Source organism: Salmo trutta, chromosome 22 (assembly GCF_901001165.1).
Source record: "Salmo trutta chromosome 22, fSalTru1.1, whole genome shotgun sequence".
NCBI lineage: Eukaryota > Metazoa > Chordata > Actinopteri > Salmoniformes > Salmonidae > Salmo > Salmo trutta.
This window is the reverse complement of record NC_042978.1, coordinates 5,255,495-5,267,968: the sequence shown is the minus strand read 5'-3', so window position 1 is coordinate 5,267,968 and position 12,474 is coordinate 5,255,495. Positions and strand designations below refer to the sequence as shown.

Below are 12,474 nucleotides of genomic sequence, written 5' to 3'. Positions count from 1 at the left end.
GGAAATGACCTGGTTTCAGTGGTGCTCCTTTGGCAAATGTTAAATTGCATGCATGTAGCACATCGAAACAGATACTGTTTCACATGCTGAGTCAAATTTGGACAAAACCAATCCAAAGAAATTGCCTCTATCATATCCCCCATTTACAAGTGGGCCATACCATGGGCCACTTGGTAAACAGAGGCGATAAGACAAGTCTGTCTCCAAATTTTAGAAACAGGGTCAAGTTTACAACCCCGCTGTTGTCATACCAAATGGGAACCAACATCCAAAGCCTGTTTAGATGCCAAATCATCAGTGTCTTTCCCAACAGTAGCAGAGAAGAACATGGAGTGGCTGTGACACTCGAGGCAGCCAATTTAGCAACCTCATCTGTCACGGCATTACCCATACTCACAAAATCTTTCCCCCCAGTGTGAGCAGCAACCTTCACAATAGCCAAAGCAGAGGGCAGCATCATAGCTTCCAAATGATCTAAAATCATAGTTCTATTATGAATAGGACTTCCACAAGCATTGTGAAAACCCCTACTCCTCCAGACACCACACCAGGAGAGACAAACCCCTATTGCATAAGCAGAATCAGAGAAAATTGTAACCCTTTTCCCTTCTCCCATTTTACAGGCAGTGGTTAGTGCCAACAGTTCAGCCTGTTGAGCTGAGAAAGTATCTGGTAATGGTTGTTGTATGTGAGTGGTTCTATCAACTGTCACAATACCAAACCCTGCATGTTTCTTCCCTGTAGTTTGATCTATATATGCAGAACCATCAATGAAAAGCTCCAAGTCAGCATCAGTCAGGGCAGTGTCAGAGAGGTCAGGCCCAGACTTCATTGGTGTGGGACCCACTGTCTCTGCACTACCTTTGGTTGGATCTGTCATGGTGCCCTGTGATTTTGTTTTAATCAGGTTCTATGTAATGTGGACTGAGTGACTTATCTGTATGGTACTGTAGAAAAACCCAGTTCTATCCCCATATACGGGTAGTAGAACGTAACATAGGATGATATACCAACACAGTTCTATTTTCTCTAACCCGTCTTCTTCTTTAGTTTCACTACATTTATTCACTAACCACGCTACTGTAAATGGTTCCACATATGTGTGGTAAATAACCACAATTGGTTTCAATTGTATTTTAACTTCAGTACGGGGGTCTCACAACATGTCTTTCCCAATAGACAATTCGCAAATGTATCCCTTCTTGTACTTGATGCCCTTAATCTCACAAATTGTCACTGAACCCACCAGGTACAACCCCAAATCCGTAAACACGGGCACCCTCATAGATATCATCCTAACCAACTTGCCCTCCAAATACACCTCTGCTGTTTTCAACCAAGATCTCAGCAATCACTGCCTCATTGCCTGCATCTGTAACGGGTCTGCGGTCAAACGACCACTCCTCATCACTATCAAAAGCTCCCTAAAACACTTCAGTGAGCAGGCCTTCCTAATCGACCTGGCCCGGGTATCCTGGAAGGATATTGACCTCATCCCGTCAGTAGAGGATGCCTGGACATTCTTTTAAAGTGCCTTCCTCACCATCTTAAATAAGCATGCCCCTTTCAAAAAATGTAGAACCAGGAACAGATATAGCCCTTGGTTCTCTCCAGACCTGACCGCCCTTGACCAGCACAAAAATATCCTGTGGCGTACTGCATTAGCATCGAATAGCCCCCGTGATATGCAACTTTCAGGGAAGTCAGGAACAAAATACACAGGCAGTTAGGAAAGCTAAGGCTAGCTTTTTCAAGCAGAAATTTGCATCCTGTTGCACAAACTCAAAAAAGTTCTGGGACCATGGAGAATAAGAGCACCTCCTCCCAGCTGCCCACTGCACTGAGGCTAGGAAACACTGTCACCACCGATAAATCCACTATAATTGAGAATTTCAATAAGCATTTTTCTACGGCTGGCCATGCTTTCCACCTGGCTACCCCTACCCCGGTCAACAGCCCTGCACTCCCCACAGCAACTTGCCCAAGCCTCCCCTATTTCTCCTTCACCCAAATCTAGATAGCTGATGTTCTTAAAGAACTGCAAAATCTGGACCCCTACAAATCAGCCGGGCTAGATAATCTGGACCCTCTCTTTTTAAAATGATCTGCTGAAATTGTTGCAACCCCTATTACTAGCCTGTTCAACCTCTCCTTCGCATCGTCTGAGATTCCCAAAGATTGGAAAGCTGCCGCGGTCATCCCCCTCGTCAAAGGGGGAGACACTCTAGACCCAAATTGCTACAGACCTATATCTATCCTACCCTGCCTTTCTAAGGTCTTCGAAAGCCAAGTCAACAAACAGATTACCGACCACTTCAAATCCCACCGTACTTTTTCCGCTATGCAATCTGGTTTCAGAGCTGGTGATGGGTGCACCTCAGCCACGCTCAAGGTCCTAAACAATATCATAACCGCTATCGATAAGAGACATTACTGTGCAGCTGTATTCATCGACCTGGCCAAGGCTTTCAACTTCTGGCCCTTCCTTGGATACTGTGTTAACTAATCTCCACACAAGCTTCAGTGCCATACAACTCTCCTTCCGTGGCCTCCAACTGCTCTTAAATGCAAGTAAAACTAAATGCATGCTCTTCAACCGATCGCTGCCCGCACCTGCCCGCCCGTCCAGCATCACTACTCTGGACGGATCTAACTTAGAATATGTGGACAACTACAAATACCTAGGTGTCTGGCTAGACTGTAAACTCTCCTTCCAGACTCACATTAAGCATCTCCAATCCAACATTAAATCTAGAATCGGCTTCCTATTTTGCAACAAAGCATCCTTCACTCATGCAGCCAAACATACCCTCGTAAAACTGACCATCCTACAATCCTCGACTTCAGCGATGTCATCTATAAAATAGCCTCCAACACTCTAATCATCAAATTGGATGCAGTTTATCACAGTGCCATCCGTTTTGTCACCAAAGCCCCATATATTACCCACCACTGCGACCTGTACGCTCTCGTTGGATGGCCATCGCTTCATACTCGTCGCCAAACCCACTGGCTCCAGGTCATCTACAAGTCTCTACTAGGTAAAGCCTCGCCTTATCTCAGCTCACTGGTCACCATAGCAGCACCCATCCGTAGCACACGCTCCAGCAGGTATATCTCACTGGTCACCCCCAAAGCCAATTCCTCCTTTGGCCGCCTCTCCTTCCAGTTATCTGCTGCCAATGACTGGAACTAACTGCAAAAATCTCCGAAGCTGGAGACTCTTACCTCCCTCACTAGCTTTAAGCACCAGCTGTCAGAGCAGCTCACAGATCACTGCACCTGTAGATAGCTCATCTGTAATTAGCCCATCTAATCTACCTCATCCCCCTACTGTATTTATTTATTTATCTTGCACCTTTGCACCCCAGTATCTTTACCTGCACATTCATCTTCTGTACATTCTACCATTCCAGTGTTTAATTGCTATACTGTAATTACTTCGCCACCATGGCCTATTTATTGCCTTTCCTCTCTTATCCTACCTCATTTGCACATGCTGTATTTGGATTTTTCTACTGTATTTTTGATTGTATGTTTGTTTATTCCATGTGTAACTCTGTGTTGTTGTATGTGTCGAACTGCTTTGCTTTATCGTGGCCAGGTCGCAGTTGCAAATGAGGACTTGTTCTCAACTAGCCTACCTGGTTAAATAAAGGACTCGTTCTCAACTAGCCTACCTGGTTAAATAAAGGACTTGTTCTCAACTAGCCTACCTGGTTAAATAAAGGTGAAAAACTAAATACGAAAAAAAACTAGTCTTAAAGACTTGTTGTCTATAACAGTCTAGATTTATTTCAGTACATAGAAATTATTGATATTGACTAGCATATATCCTTTCACTGTTATCAAATACACTCAACTCATACAACAATTGTCCCACACCAAATCTATAATCCCACCAATTATACATATATCAAAACAAAACCAATGCCTTCCCTCATTGAAAGTCACCATACATAAATCCAGCGTCTTCCCTCAGGTAAGAACACCATACATAAAACCAGTGTCTTCCCTCAGGTAAGAACACCATACATAAAACCAGTGTCTTCCCTCAGGTAAGAACACCATACATAAAACCAGTGTCTTCCCTCAGGTAAGAACACCATACATAAAACCAGTGTCTTCCCTCAGGTAAGAACACCATACATAAAACCAGTGTCTTCCCTCAGGTAAGGACACCTTGCGCATATAACACTTTCAATCACTTGTCACCCAGTACCTCAGTACTGACTTGGTTCATCCTAATCTATAACCAAGTTCCTCACACAAGGTTCCATTAGACCTTCAGGAATTTCTAACTATTACACCTGGTGTTCTGGGTCATTTATCACATGTACATCCTATTACGGGCTTGTATATAAATGTAGGTATCGACTGTTCCTGTAATTATCAACCCCATGAGTGAGGTGCCACTTACATACTGGAATGAGTCATCAACCACACGGTGCTTTTTCTAATTTCAGACTTTTGGTTTAACAGGCGTCTGCTTACCTTATAATTTGATGCGCTGCACAGTGGGACGAAGATCATCCAGACGCAGTGGTCACTCACTCCTGGCAAGCTCGCCAAATGTTGGCTGGTCCTTTGCATGAGGTGATGTAAGTTTCCTTCAACAATCAGTCTTCCAGATAGATGACACAGACACAAGAACCTTGGTATAAAACTCTTTAGTAATAAAATGCAATTGCAGACAGAGATTCACATACAGAATACCTCAGTAGTCTATAGTAAAGATCTGTGTGGCGAAACAGGAGACAACACGCTTTATACTAGTTGGTGTAGACAACCTACCGTCGATCATATCTTCATATTGTTGCATTGGATTAAATACAAAGTATCTAAGATGAGAAAAACATGACTAGACTGTGGTTTCTCACTCTACTATCTCGGCCTTGAGGCTGCGTAACTATCAGCAGGTGCAGGCAGTTCTCAGCCTGAGAACTTAAACAGTACATCTCCATTACCCAGTACTTTTCCATCATTGTGCATTGCGAGCAACATGAGGCACATGGGCTACTAACAGCTTACTACACAACATACACATTACTTTCTTAGCTACAGTATAACACATCTCCCTGGATTAGCACATCATTATGCAGCAGCATACAAGATATTTTTGGACTTACCTTGTTGTGCTGTGCTCAATTGAACAGGAAGGTTGCGCGACGGTCATTTTGTGGACAGATTTTGTCATCAAACTTTGTCATCAAAGTCTGGCATTCTCTGGATTTATGGTGCTTTCAAGACAACTCTGAAAAAACAAGGTTGAATCATGATGTCAGTGATCTTCAGGTCAGGGCTCTAGAAAGAGGCCCGAGTTCCCGACTTGGAATTCCGAGTTCAAATCGTTTTTTCCAGAGTTCCCAGTTGTCTTGAATTCACTGAAGTCTGAGATTTCCCAGTTCCCAGTTGTTTCGAACGCGGCAGAAATCATGCTGGATTAACAGCATGGCCAATGTTGAATGTTTATAATTTTAAACTTGGAAAAGAGATCTTTAAACCCAGACTTGGACCACACACCCTCCCCACTGAATAGCAGGCTAGTGATTGCTTTGCAAGGTTGCAGTTAGCAACTGATTCCCTCCAAACCACCCATTGTTGAATTTGCGATTTCCAACTTGTTGTGTAATGTTTATGTCCAATGGCCGATGAGCACCGATACGTTTTACTGTATCTATAATTCCTCTTGTGACAAGGATTGAAAAGGATTTGCCAGTAGATCGTCGACTTGACTCATGATGATGACTGATTTCAAGATTGCTACCTAAGATTTTGAAAGTATGATGTTGACATGATCAGTCTAATCAAAGCTATGGTAGATATAAAGTGATTTGATGTGACTTGACCACTTGATAATCTGCAAGGATATACACTGAGTATACCACACATTAGGAACACCTTCCTCAATTGTCTCAAGGCTTAAAAATCCTTATTTAACCTGTATCCTTCCCTTCATCTACACTGATTGAAGTGGATTTAACAACTGACATCAATAAGGGATCATAGATTTCACCTGGATTCACCTGGTCAGTCTATGTCATGCAAAGAGCAGGTGTTCTTAATGTTTTGTATACTCAGTGAATAATAGCTATCTTTAAATCCAATGGTATGTTTACTGAATACATCAAATGCTCATAGTCATTTGCGTATTAACACTGTACCCAACAAGTACAGTATCAATCAAAAGTTTGGACACACATACTCATTCAACGTTTTTTCTTAATTTGTACTATTTTCTACATTGTAGAATAATAGTGAAGACAAAAAACTATGAAATAACACATATGGAATCATGTAGTAACCAAAAAACTGTAAAACAAATCAAAATATATTTTATATTTGAGAATCTTCGTAGTAGCCACCCTTTGCCTTGATTATAGCTTTGCACGCTTGGCATTCTCTCAACCAGCTTCATCTGAAAACTTGAAACTGTGCCAAACACAGCTAAATTACCTGATTGGTCCATGACACAATCCTACTACTTGATATCTATGTAATCTGACTGCAACAAAACTGGAACCGTAATCAATTACGTTATCAGCTAAAATATTGTGATCAAATTACAGATACACTTCTGAAAAACTAGATTACTTTTCAATTCAGAAAGAATGTTTGTGAAAAATACATCATGACACCTTTCTGTTTTCTCAATGACATTCAATCCAGCATTGAAAAAAGGCGCAAGTTTAAGTTTGTTCTAGTCCTACCTGAAAGAGTCTGACCACAAGTCAGAAAACACTATGATGACACACCCAATGCGTTCAATGGATCCTTTGCAACTGAAAGTAATGATATTACATTACTGAGTTTGGGTAATCCAAAAGTATGTTGCTGATTACAATTTTGGACTAGTAACTGTAACAGATTGCATTTAGAAAGTAACCTGCCCAACACTGACTGCTGTGTAGTAGTAACCATTACACTCACTGAACAAATACCCCCACAGCATCCCCTATTTATTCCAGTATGCACAAATATTTTATAAACCTGCATTTAAATGGGAGCTTCAATATACACATAGCAGATAAGGACAACAGCTGCATCTAAGAATGTAACACCACCATCTCAAAAACAGCATAATGTCACTAACTACTTTGTAATGATGTACGGCTAGCAGACAACATTCAAGTCTTACTAGAGAAGACCTACTTATACCTAACCGTACATACCCTGTTATACATATCCTAGCAGCACCCCTTATAGCACAGATAGAGCACCAGAGAAACCATATATAGTGGTTCCTCCTTTAAAAGTTGCGAGCTTACACCGCTTAGAAGTACCCAGTGTCACAGCTTCATTGCTCCAGACCACCACAGGGGGGAGTTAGAGCACTCATTATGCATTTGGGTCCCAAGGTTTTTACATGACCAACTATATCGAGTGGTTCCAATGACGAATTTGACGCGAGCCACCCCTCCCTGGTGAGTTTCTTCAGCAAAGATGGCTGACAAAACATTACGGGGAAGCAAATGTAAGTAGTTATAACGTCATATCGAGTCAAGCAAAACATTTACAATTGAGAGGAATATGTTAGTTAATGTAGAGGCAAACGATTATGACCAAAAAAATATGCACAAACTTAATTTACGGAAATCGCTATTTAGCAAAAAACAATATTCTGTCATATCCAATACTAGGTGTATCAAAATGTTTTTAGCCGATTGTGGCTAAAAACATTTTATCAATTGGAATCTTTAACATGTGGAAAGGGGAAAAAGTATTATTATTCATTTTTTCACAAGCTAGCAGGATGGGCTATTAGCTGAACAATAGACTATTCAACCTTTACTAAAGAATTGCTTAATAGCCGAGCTTGGTGTGAACCCCCCTACCCAACTTGCAACAAATCATTTGTATCTATCTTTCCACATCTACCTACACATGGTTAATGTTCTGAATTATATATATATATATATATATATATATATATATATATATATATATATATATATATATAAAAGATACCTTTAATGTTTCACTATTTTTATGAAATTCACTCTCCTCTGAGGAGCCTCCACTAACTCAGACATTTTGAGTGTACCCATGCTTAGGTTTAAGTTAGGAAGGTTAAGACAATGGAGTCATAATAATGCAGTGTCTACCACTCTGAATCAACCATGGTACTAGCCAAAGCATTGTAGCTACGCTGCTTTTCCAGAACGCAAGCAGCAGATCATAAGGTTGGTGAAATAAAATAGCAATTTAAGCTAATGCCAGGAAAAAGACAAAAAACATCTAGCCAGCTAGTTAACGTGTAGGTTGAAGATTACAAGGTTAAGACAACAGGGTTCTAATATCCCATAACTCTTTGCAATTCATGGGACCAGCTTTGCTAATTAGAAACTGCCCTCGTAGTCGTTATATTTCTATAGGCGGTAGGCTACACTCTTCTGGGCAGATCACACTAGAACCCTGTATGGAAGATATCCATATTAGAGGGATTTACACTAGAGCTATCCCTCAACAGGCCTACAATCCCCGGCCTAAAGTGGACACTTTTTCGCGTAACGATGGTGATAGGTGTGCGTAATAATGAGTAGCCTGACGACATCAAGCGCCGTAGAGGGAGTATACGTGAAAAACTATGCCAAACACAGCTTAATTACCCGATCGGTTTATTACACAATGCTACTACTTAATATCTAGGTTATTCAATTCTTCCAATACACACAAATAGCTTGCATTGATTATTCATAAGAAATACAGATTGACTTTACAGCCACAGAGCCCTAGATATGGTGGAGAGTTCTTCTCTCTGTAAATTCAGCTTCACTAAGTTGTAGGGGTCTGGGTTGGCTGACCAAAGTATAAATTAGGAATTGCTAGCTAGTTAGCTGTGTGCATGTGCTAGTAGCGTCCATTGTGCAGGTAGTTGAGACCAAGAAGTAGTTGTTTCCCTTACTCTGTGAGGGCTATGGTTTTTGTGGAGCGATATTTGTAATGCAGGTTTCTGAGTGTGAAGTGTTGTTGTGCAGAGGGTCCCAGGTTCGTGCCCAGTGAGGGAGAGGGATGGAACTTACTCTGTTACTTAGTTAAACTTTCACAGTGACTTTAAACAACCAAACTACAGCTATAATCACAGACCACTTAGGAAAAGAAGGGTCTTCCTAACTTATCAAACCTTTTCAAAATACAAAAAATACTTTCCTTCCCATATCAGCAAAACTGTTAGGAATTGTTACAGTAGAGCTGCTTTCCATTGGTATTCTTTGCAAACACAGCAAAAAGCAAAAAGGCCTGATAGAGAGCAGAAAAACTTCTGGACCCAGCCTTAGCAACATCTCACATGTCGGTAGAGCTTAGCATCCATCCTTTCATCCCTAGACAGAATTGTCAAGCTCTGCCCCATTGTCTTTCCCACGGCTAACCCTCCTTCAACATGGCATGGGGAATGCTGAGTTACAATTCAAATAAAGTAAGCTTTTTCAAAATATTTTGAGTGCAGACCTACTGTATCTTTGGTGTATCTAATTGTAGCTTGTCCATATTAGAATTGAGTCTGTCCTATGGACACCGTAGAACTGGTTTTACGCACAAAGTAAAAAAAACCTTTGGGAGAGTCCAATGGTTTTGAAATAATACAAAGAGATATTGTGACAATAGAAATAATGTACTAGAGTATGTCCAAAAGCAGAACACGTTGCTCAAATGTAGCAATGACCTTGATCTACAGCTGTTGATCATCGAGTCATATGATATGACGTGTAGGCTATAATGCACGTCATTACAGTAACATGCTAGATTTAGACCGGACATGAGTGTGTTTGTGTATGTGTGGTGCGTTTGTGTATGTGTGTGTGTGTACCATAAGTGTGTGAGTGGCAGGAAATGTACAATATGTGTGTACCATGAGTGTGTATGAAGCACCAGAGTACAGTTGAAATCGTAAGTTTACATACACCTTAGCCAAATACATTGAAACTCAGTTTTTCACAATTCCTGACATTTAATCCTTGTAAAAATTCCCTGTCTTACTTCAGCTGGATCACCACTTTATTTTAAGAATGTGAAATGTCAGAATAATAGTAGAGAGAATGATTTATTTCAGCTTTTATTTATTTCATTACATTCCCAGTGGGTTAGAAGTTTACATACACTCAATTATTATTTGGTAGCATTGCCTTTAAATTGTTTAACTTGGGTCAAACATTTTGGGTAGCCTTCCACAAGCTTCCCACAATAAGTTGGGTGAATTTTGGCCTATTCCACCTGACAGAGCTGGTGTCGTCAGGTTTGTAGGCCTCCTTGCTCGCACACGCTTTTTCAGTTCTGCCCACAAATTTTCTATAAGATGAGGTCAGGGCTTTGTGAATGCCGCTCCAATACCTTGACTTTGTTGTCCTTAAGCCATTTTGCCACAACTTTGGAAGTATGCTTAGGGTCATTGTCCATTTGGAAGACCCATTTGCGACCAAGCTTTAACTTCCTGACTGATGTCTTGAGATGTCGCTTCAATATATCCACATAATTTTCCTCCATCATGATGCCATCTATTTTGTTTAGTGCACCAGTCCCTCCTGCAGCAAAGCACCCCCACAACATGATGCTGCCACCCCCACACTTCACGGTTGGGATTGTGTTCTTCGGCTTGCAAGCCTCCCCCTTTTTCCTCCAAACATAACTATGGTCATTATGGCCAAACAGTTCTATTTTTGTTTCATCAGACCAGAGGACATTTCTCCAAAAAGTACTTTCTTTGTGCCCATGTGCAGTTGCAAACTGTAGTTTGACTTTTTATGGCGGTTTTGGAGCAGTGGCTTCTTCCTTGCTGAGCGGCCTTTCAGGTGATGTCGGTTTAGGACTTGTTTGACTGTGGATATAGATACTTTTTACCTTTTTCCTCCAGCATCTTCACAAGGTCCTTTGCTGTTGTTCTGGAATTGTTGATTTGCACTTAACGCACCGAAGTACGTTCATCTCTAGGAGTTTCCTTTGCGTTTCCTTCCTGAGCGGTATGACGGCTGTGTGGTCCCATGGTGTTTATACTTGCGTACTATTGTTTGTACAGATGAACGTGGTACCTTCAGGCGTTTGGAAATTGCTCCGAAGGATGAAACAGACTTGTGGAGGTCCGCAATTATTTTTCTGAGGTCTTGGCTGATTTATTTTGATTTTCCCATGATGTCAAGCAAAGAGGCACTGAGTTTGAAGGTAGGCCTTGAAATACATCCACAGGTGCACCTCCAATTATGTCAATTAGCCTATCAGAAGCTTCTAAAGCCATGACATCATTTTCTGTAATTGTCCAAGCTATTTAAAGGCACAGTCAACTTAGTGTATGTAAACCTCTGACCCACTGGAATTGTGATACAGTGAATTATAAGTGAAATAATCTGTCTGTAAACAATTGTTGGAAAAATGACTTGTGTCATGCACAAAGTAGATGTCCTAATCGACTTGCCAAAACTATAGTTTGTTAACAAGAAATTTGTGGAGTGGTTGAAAAATACATTTTTATGACTCGAACCTAAGTATATGGAAACTTCCGACTTCAACTGTATGTGTGTATACCATAAGTAAGTAACACAGCATGTTGGTGTGTGGGTGGGAGGCAGCTGCAATTTGTAGCGAGTGTCTTCAGATGTGTGAGTCCATCACAGAATCAAAGAAAGGAGGGAGCGACAGAATCAAAGAAAGGAGGGAGCGACAGAGCGAGAGAGAGGACGGAGAGAGAGAGCTGCATTGCAGAGAACTTCTGTTTGCCAGACCAGCAGAACATATAGTCAAATCTGTTTAACGCGACATATCCCATTACATAAGAGATCACAGCATCACACAGCAGATAAAGACAACAGCTGCATCTAAAAATGTAACACCACCTCTCAGAAACAACGCAATGTCACTAACTACTTTGTGATGAAGTATGGGTATAGTAGACAAAACACAAGTCGTATAAAGAAGATCTATTTGATGCAATAACTAGCTGACACAATACACAACCAAGTAAACTGGATTACCAATATATTTGGCTTTTTCTTTATTCCTATGTTGTATAAAAAACTGTCCTTTGGGTAAAATTTTGGAAAACTATCCCTTTAAAAACATTTTCACACTTGCGGTGACGGATCCTTGCAATCAGCTCTCCACACAGCCAATCTTTAAATAGACTCTTACTTAAATAACAGATGCTGCTCAATCTCCTGAGTTGACATTTCAATGCTGCAGCCACACACCTTTGCAATCTATACATATTACAATGTCTCCACAGTACGCACCGGTAGACAACAATACAGATCAGTCTTTCGGACTGCTGTGGATTGATGTGTTTCCACTATTCAATCAGTAGAGATTGGGGATTTCCGCGGGACTACCATTTCAGAATTGCTTATTTGTTCTGAACAGCAACGTGTCCCAAGTGGAGCGAGTTGACACTTGATTTAGAAATCAGCAGGCCCCTGATCTACAGTACTTCAAACACTGTAGAGGCTGATGAGTCAATCCTGGGCAGTGGGAACGGAATGCATAAACCCA

General features: G+C 41.1%; 1 protein-coding gene across 9 annotated transcripts in view; it reads right to left on the bottom strand.

Annotated features, from left to right (window-relative positions):
• camsap2a (calmodulin regulated spectrin-associated protein family, member 2a) overlaps positions 1 to 12,474 on the bottom strand; it is a 90,367-nt gene that overhangs the window by 46,577 nt on the left and 31,316 nt on the right. Inside the window, exon 2 of one of the 9 annotated variants that reach the window (XM_029706317.1) lies at positions 5,130 to 5,254. The exons of 7 other annotated variants lie outside the window; for them this stretch is intronic. Coding sequence is in view for 1 of the 2 variants with exons in the window: in XM_029706316.1 (XP_029562176.1) it covers positions 4,495 to 4,593 (99 nt within the window). In the remaining variant the exon portion in view is untranslated. Of the gene's footprint in view, positions 1 to 4,494; positions 4,823 to 5,129; positions 5,255 to 12,474 lie in introns of those variants that run through there. One more of the 9 variants, XM_029706316.1, reaches the window with a different exon arrangement.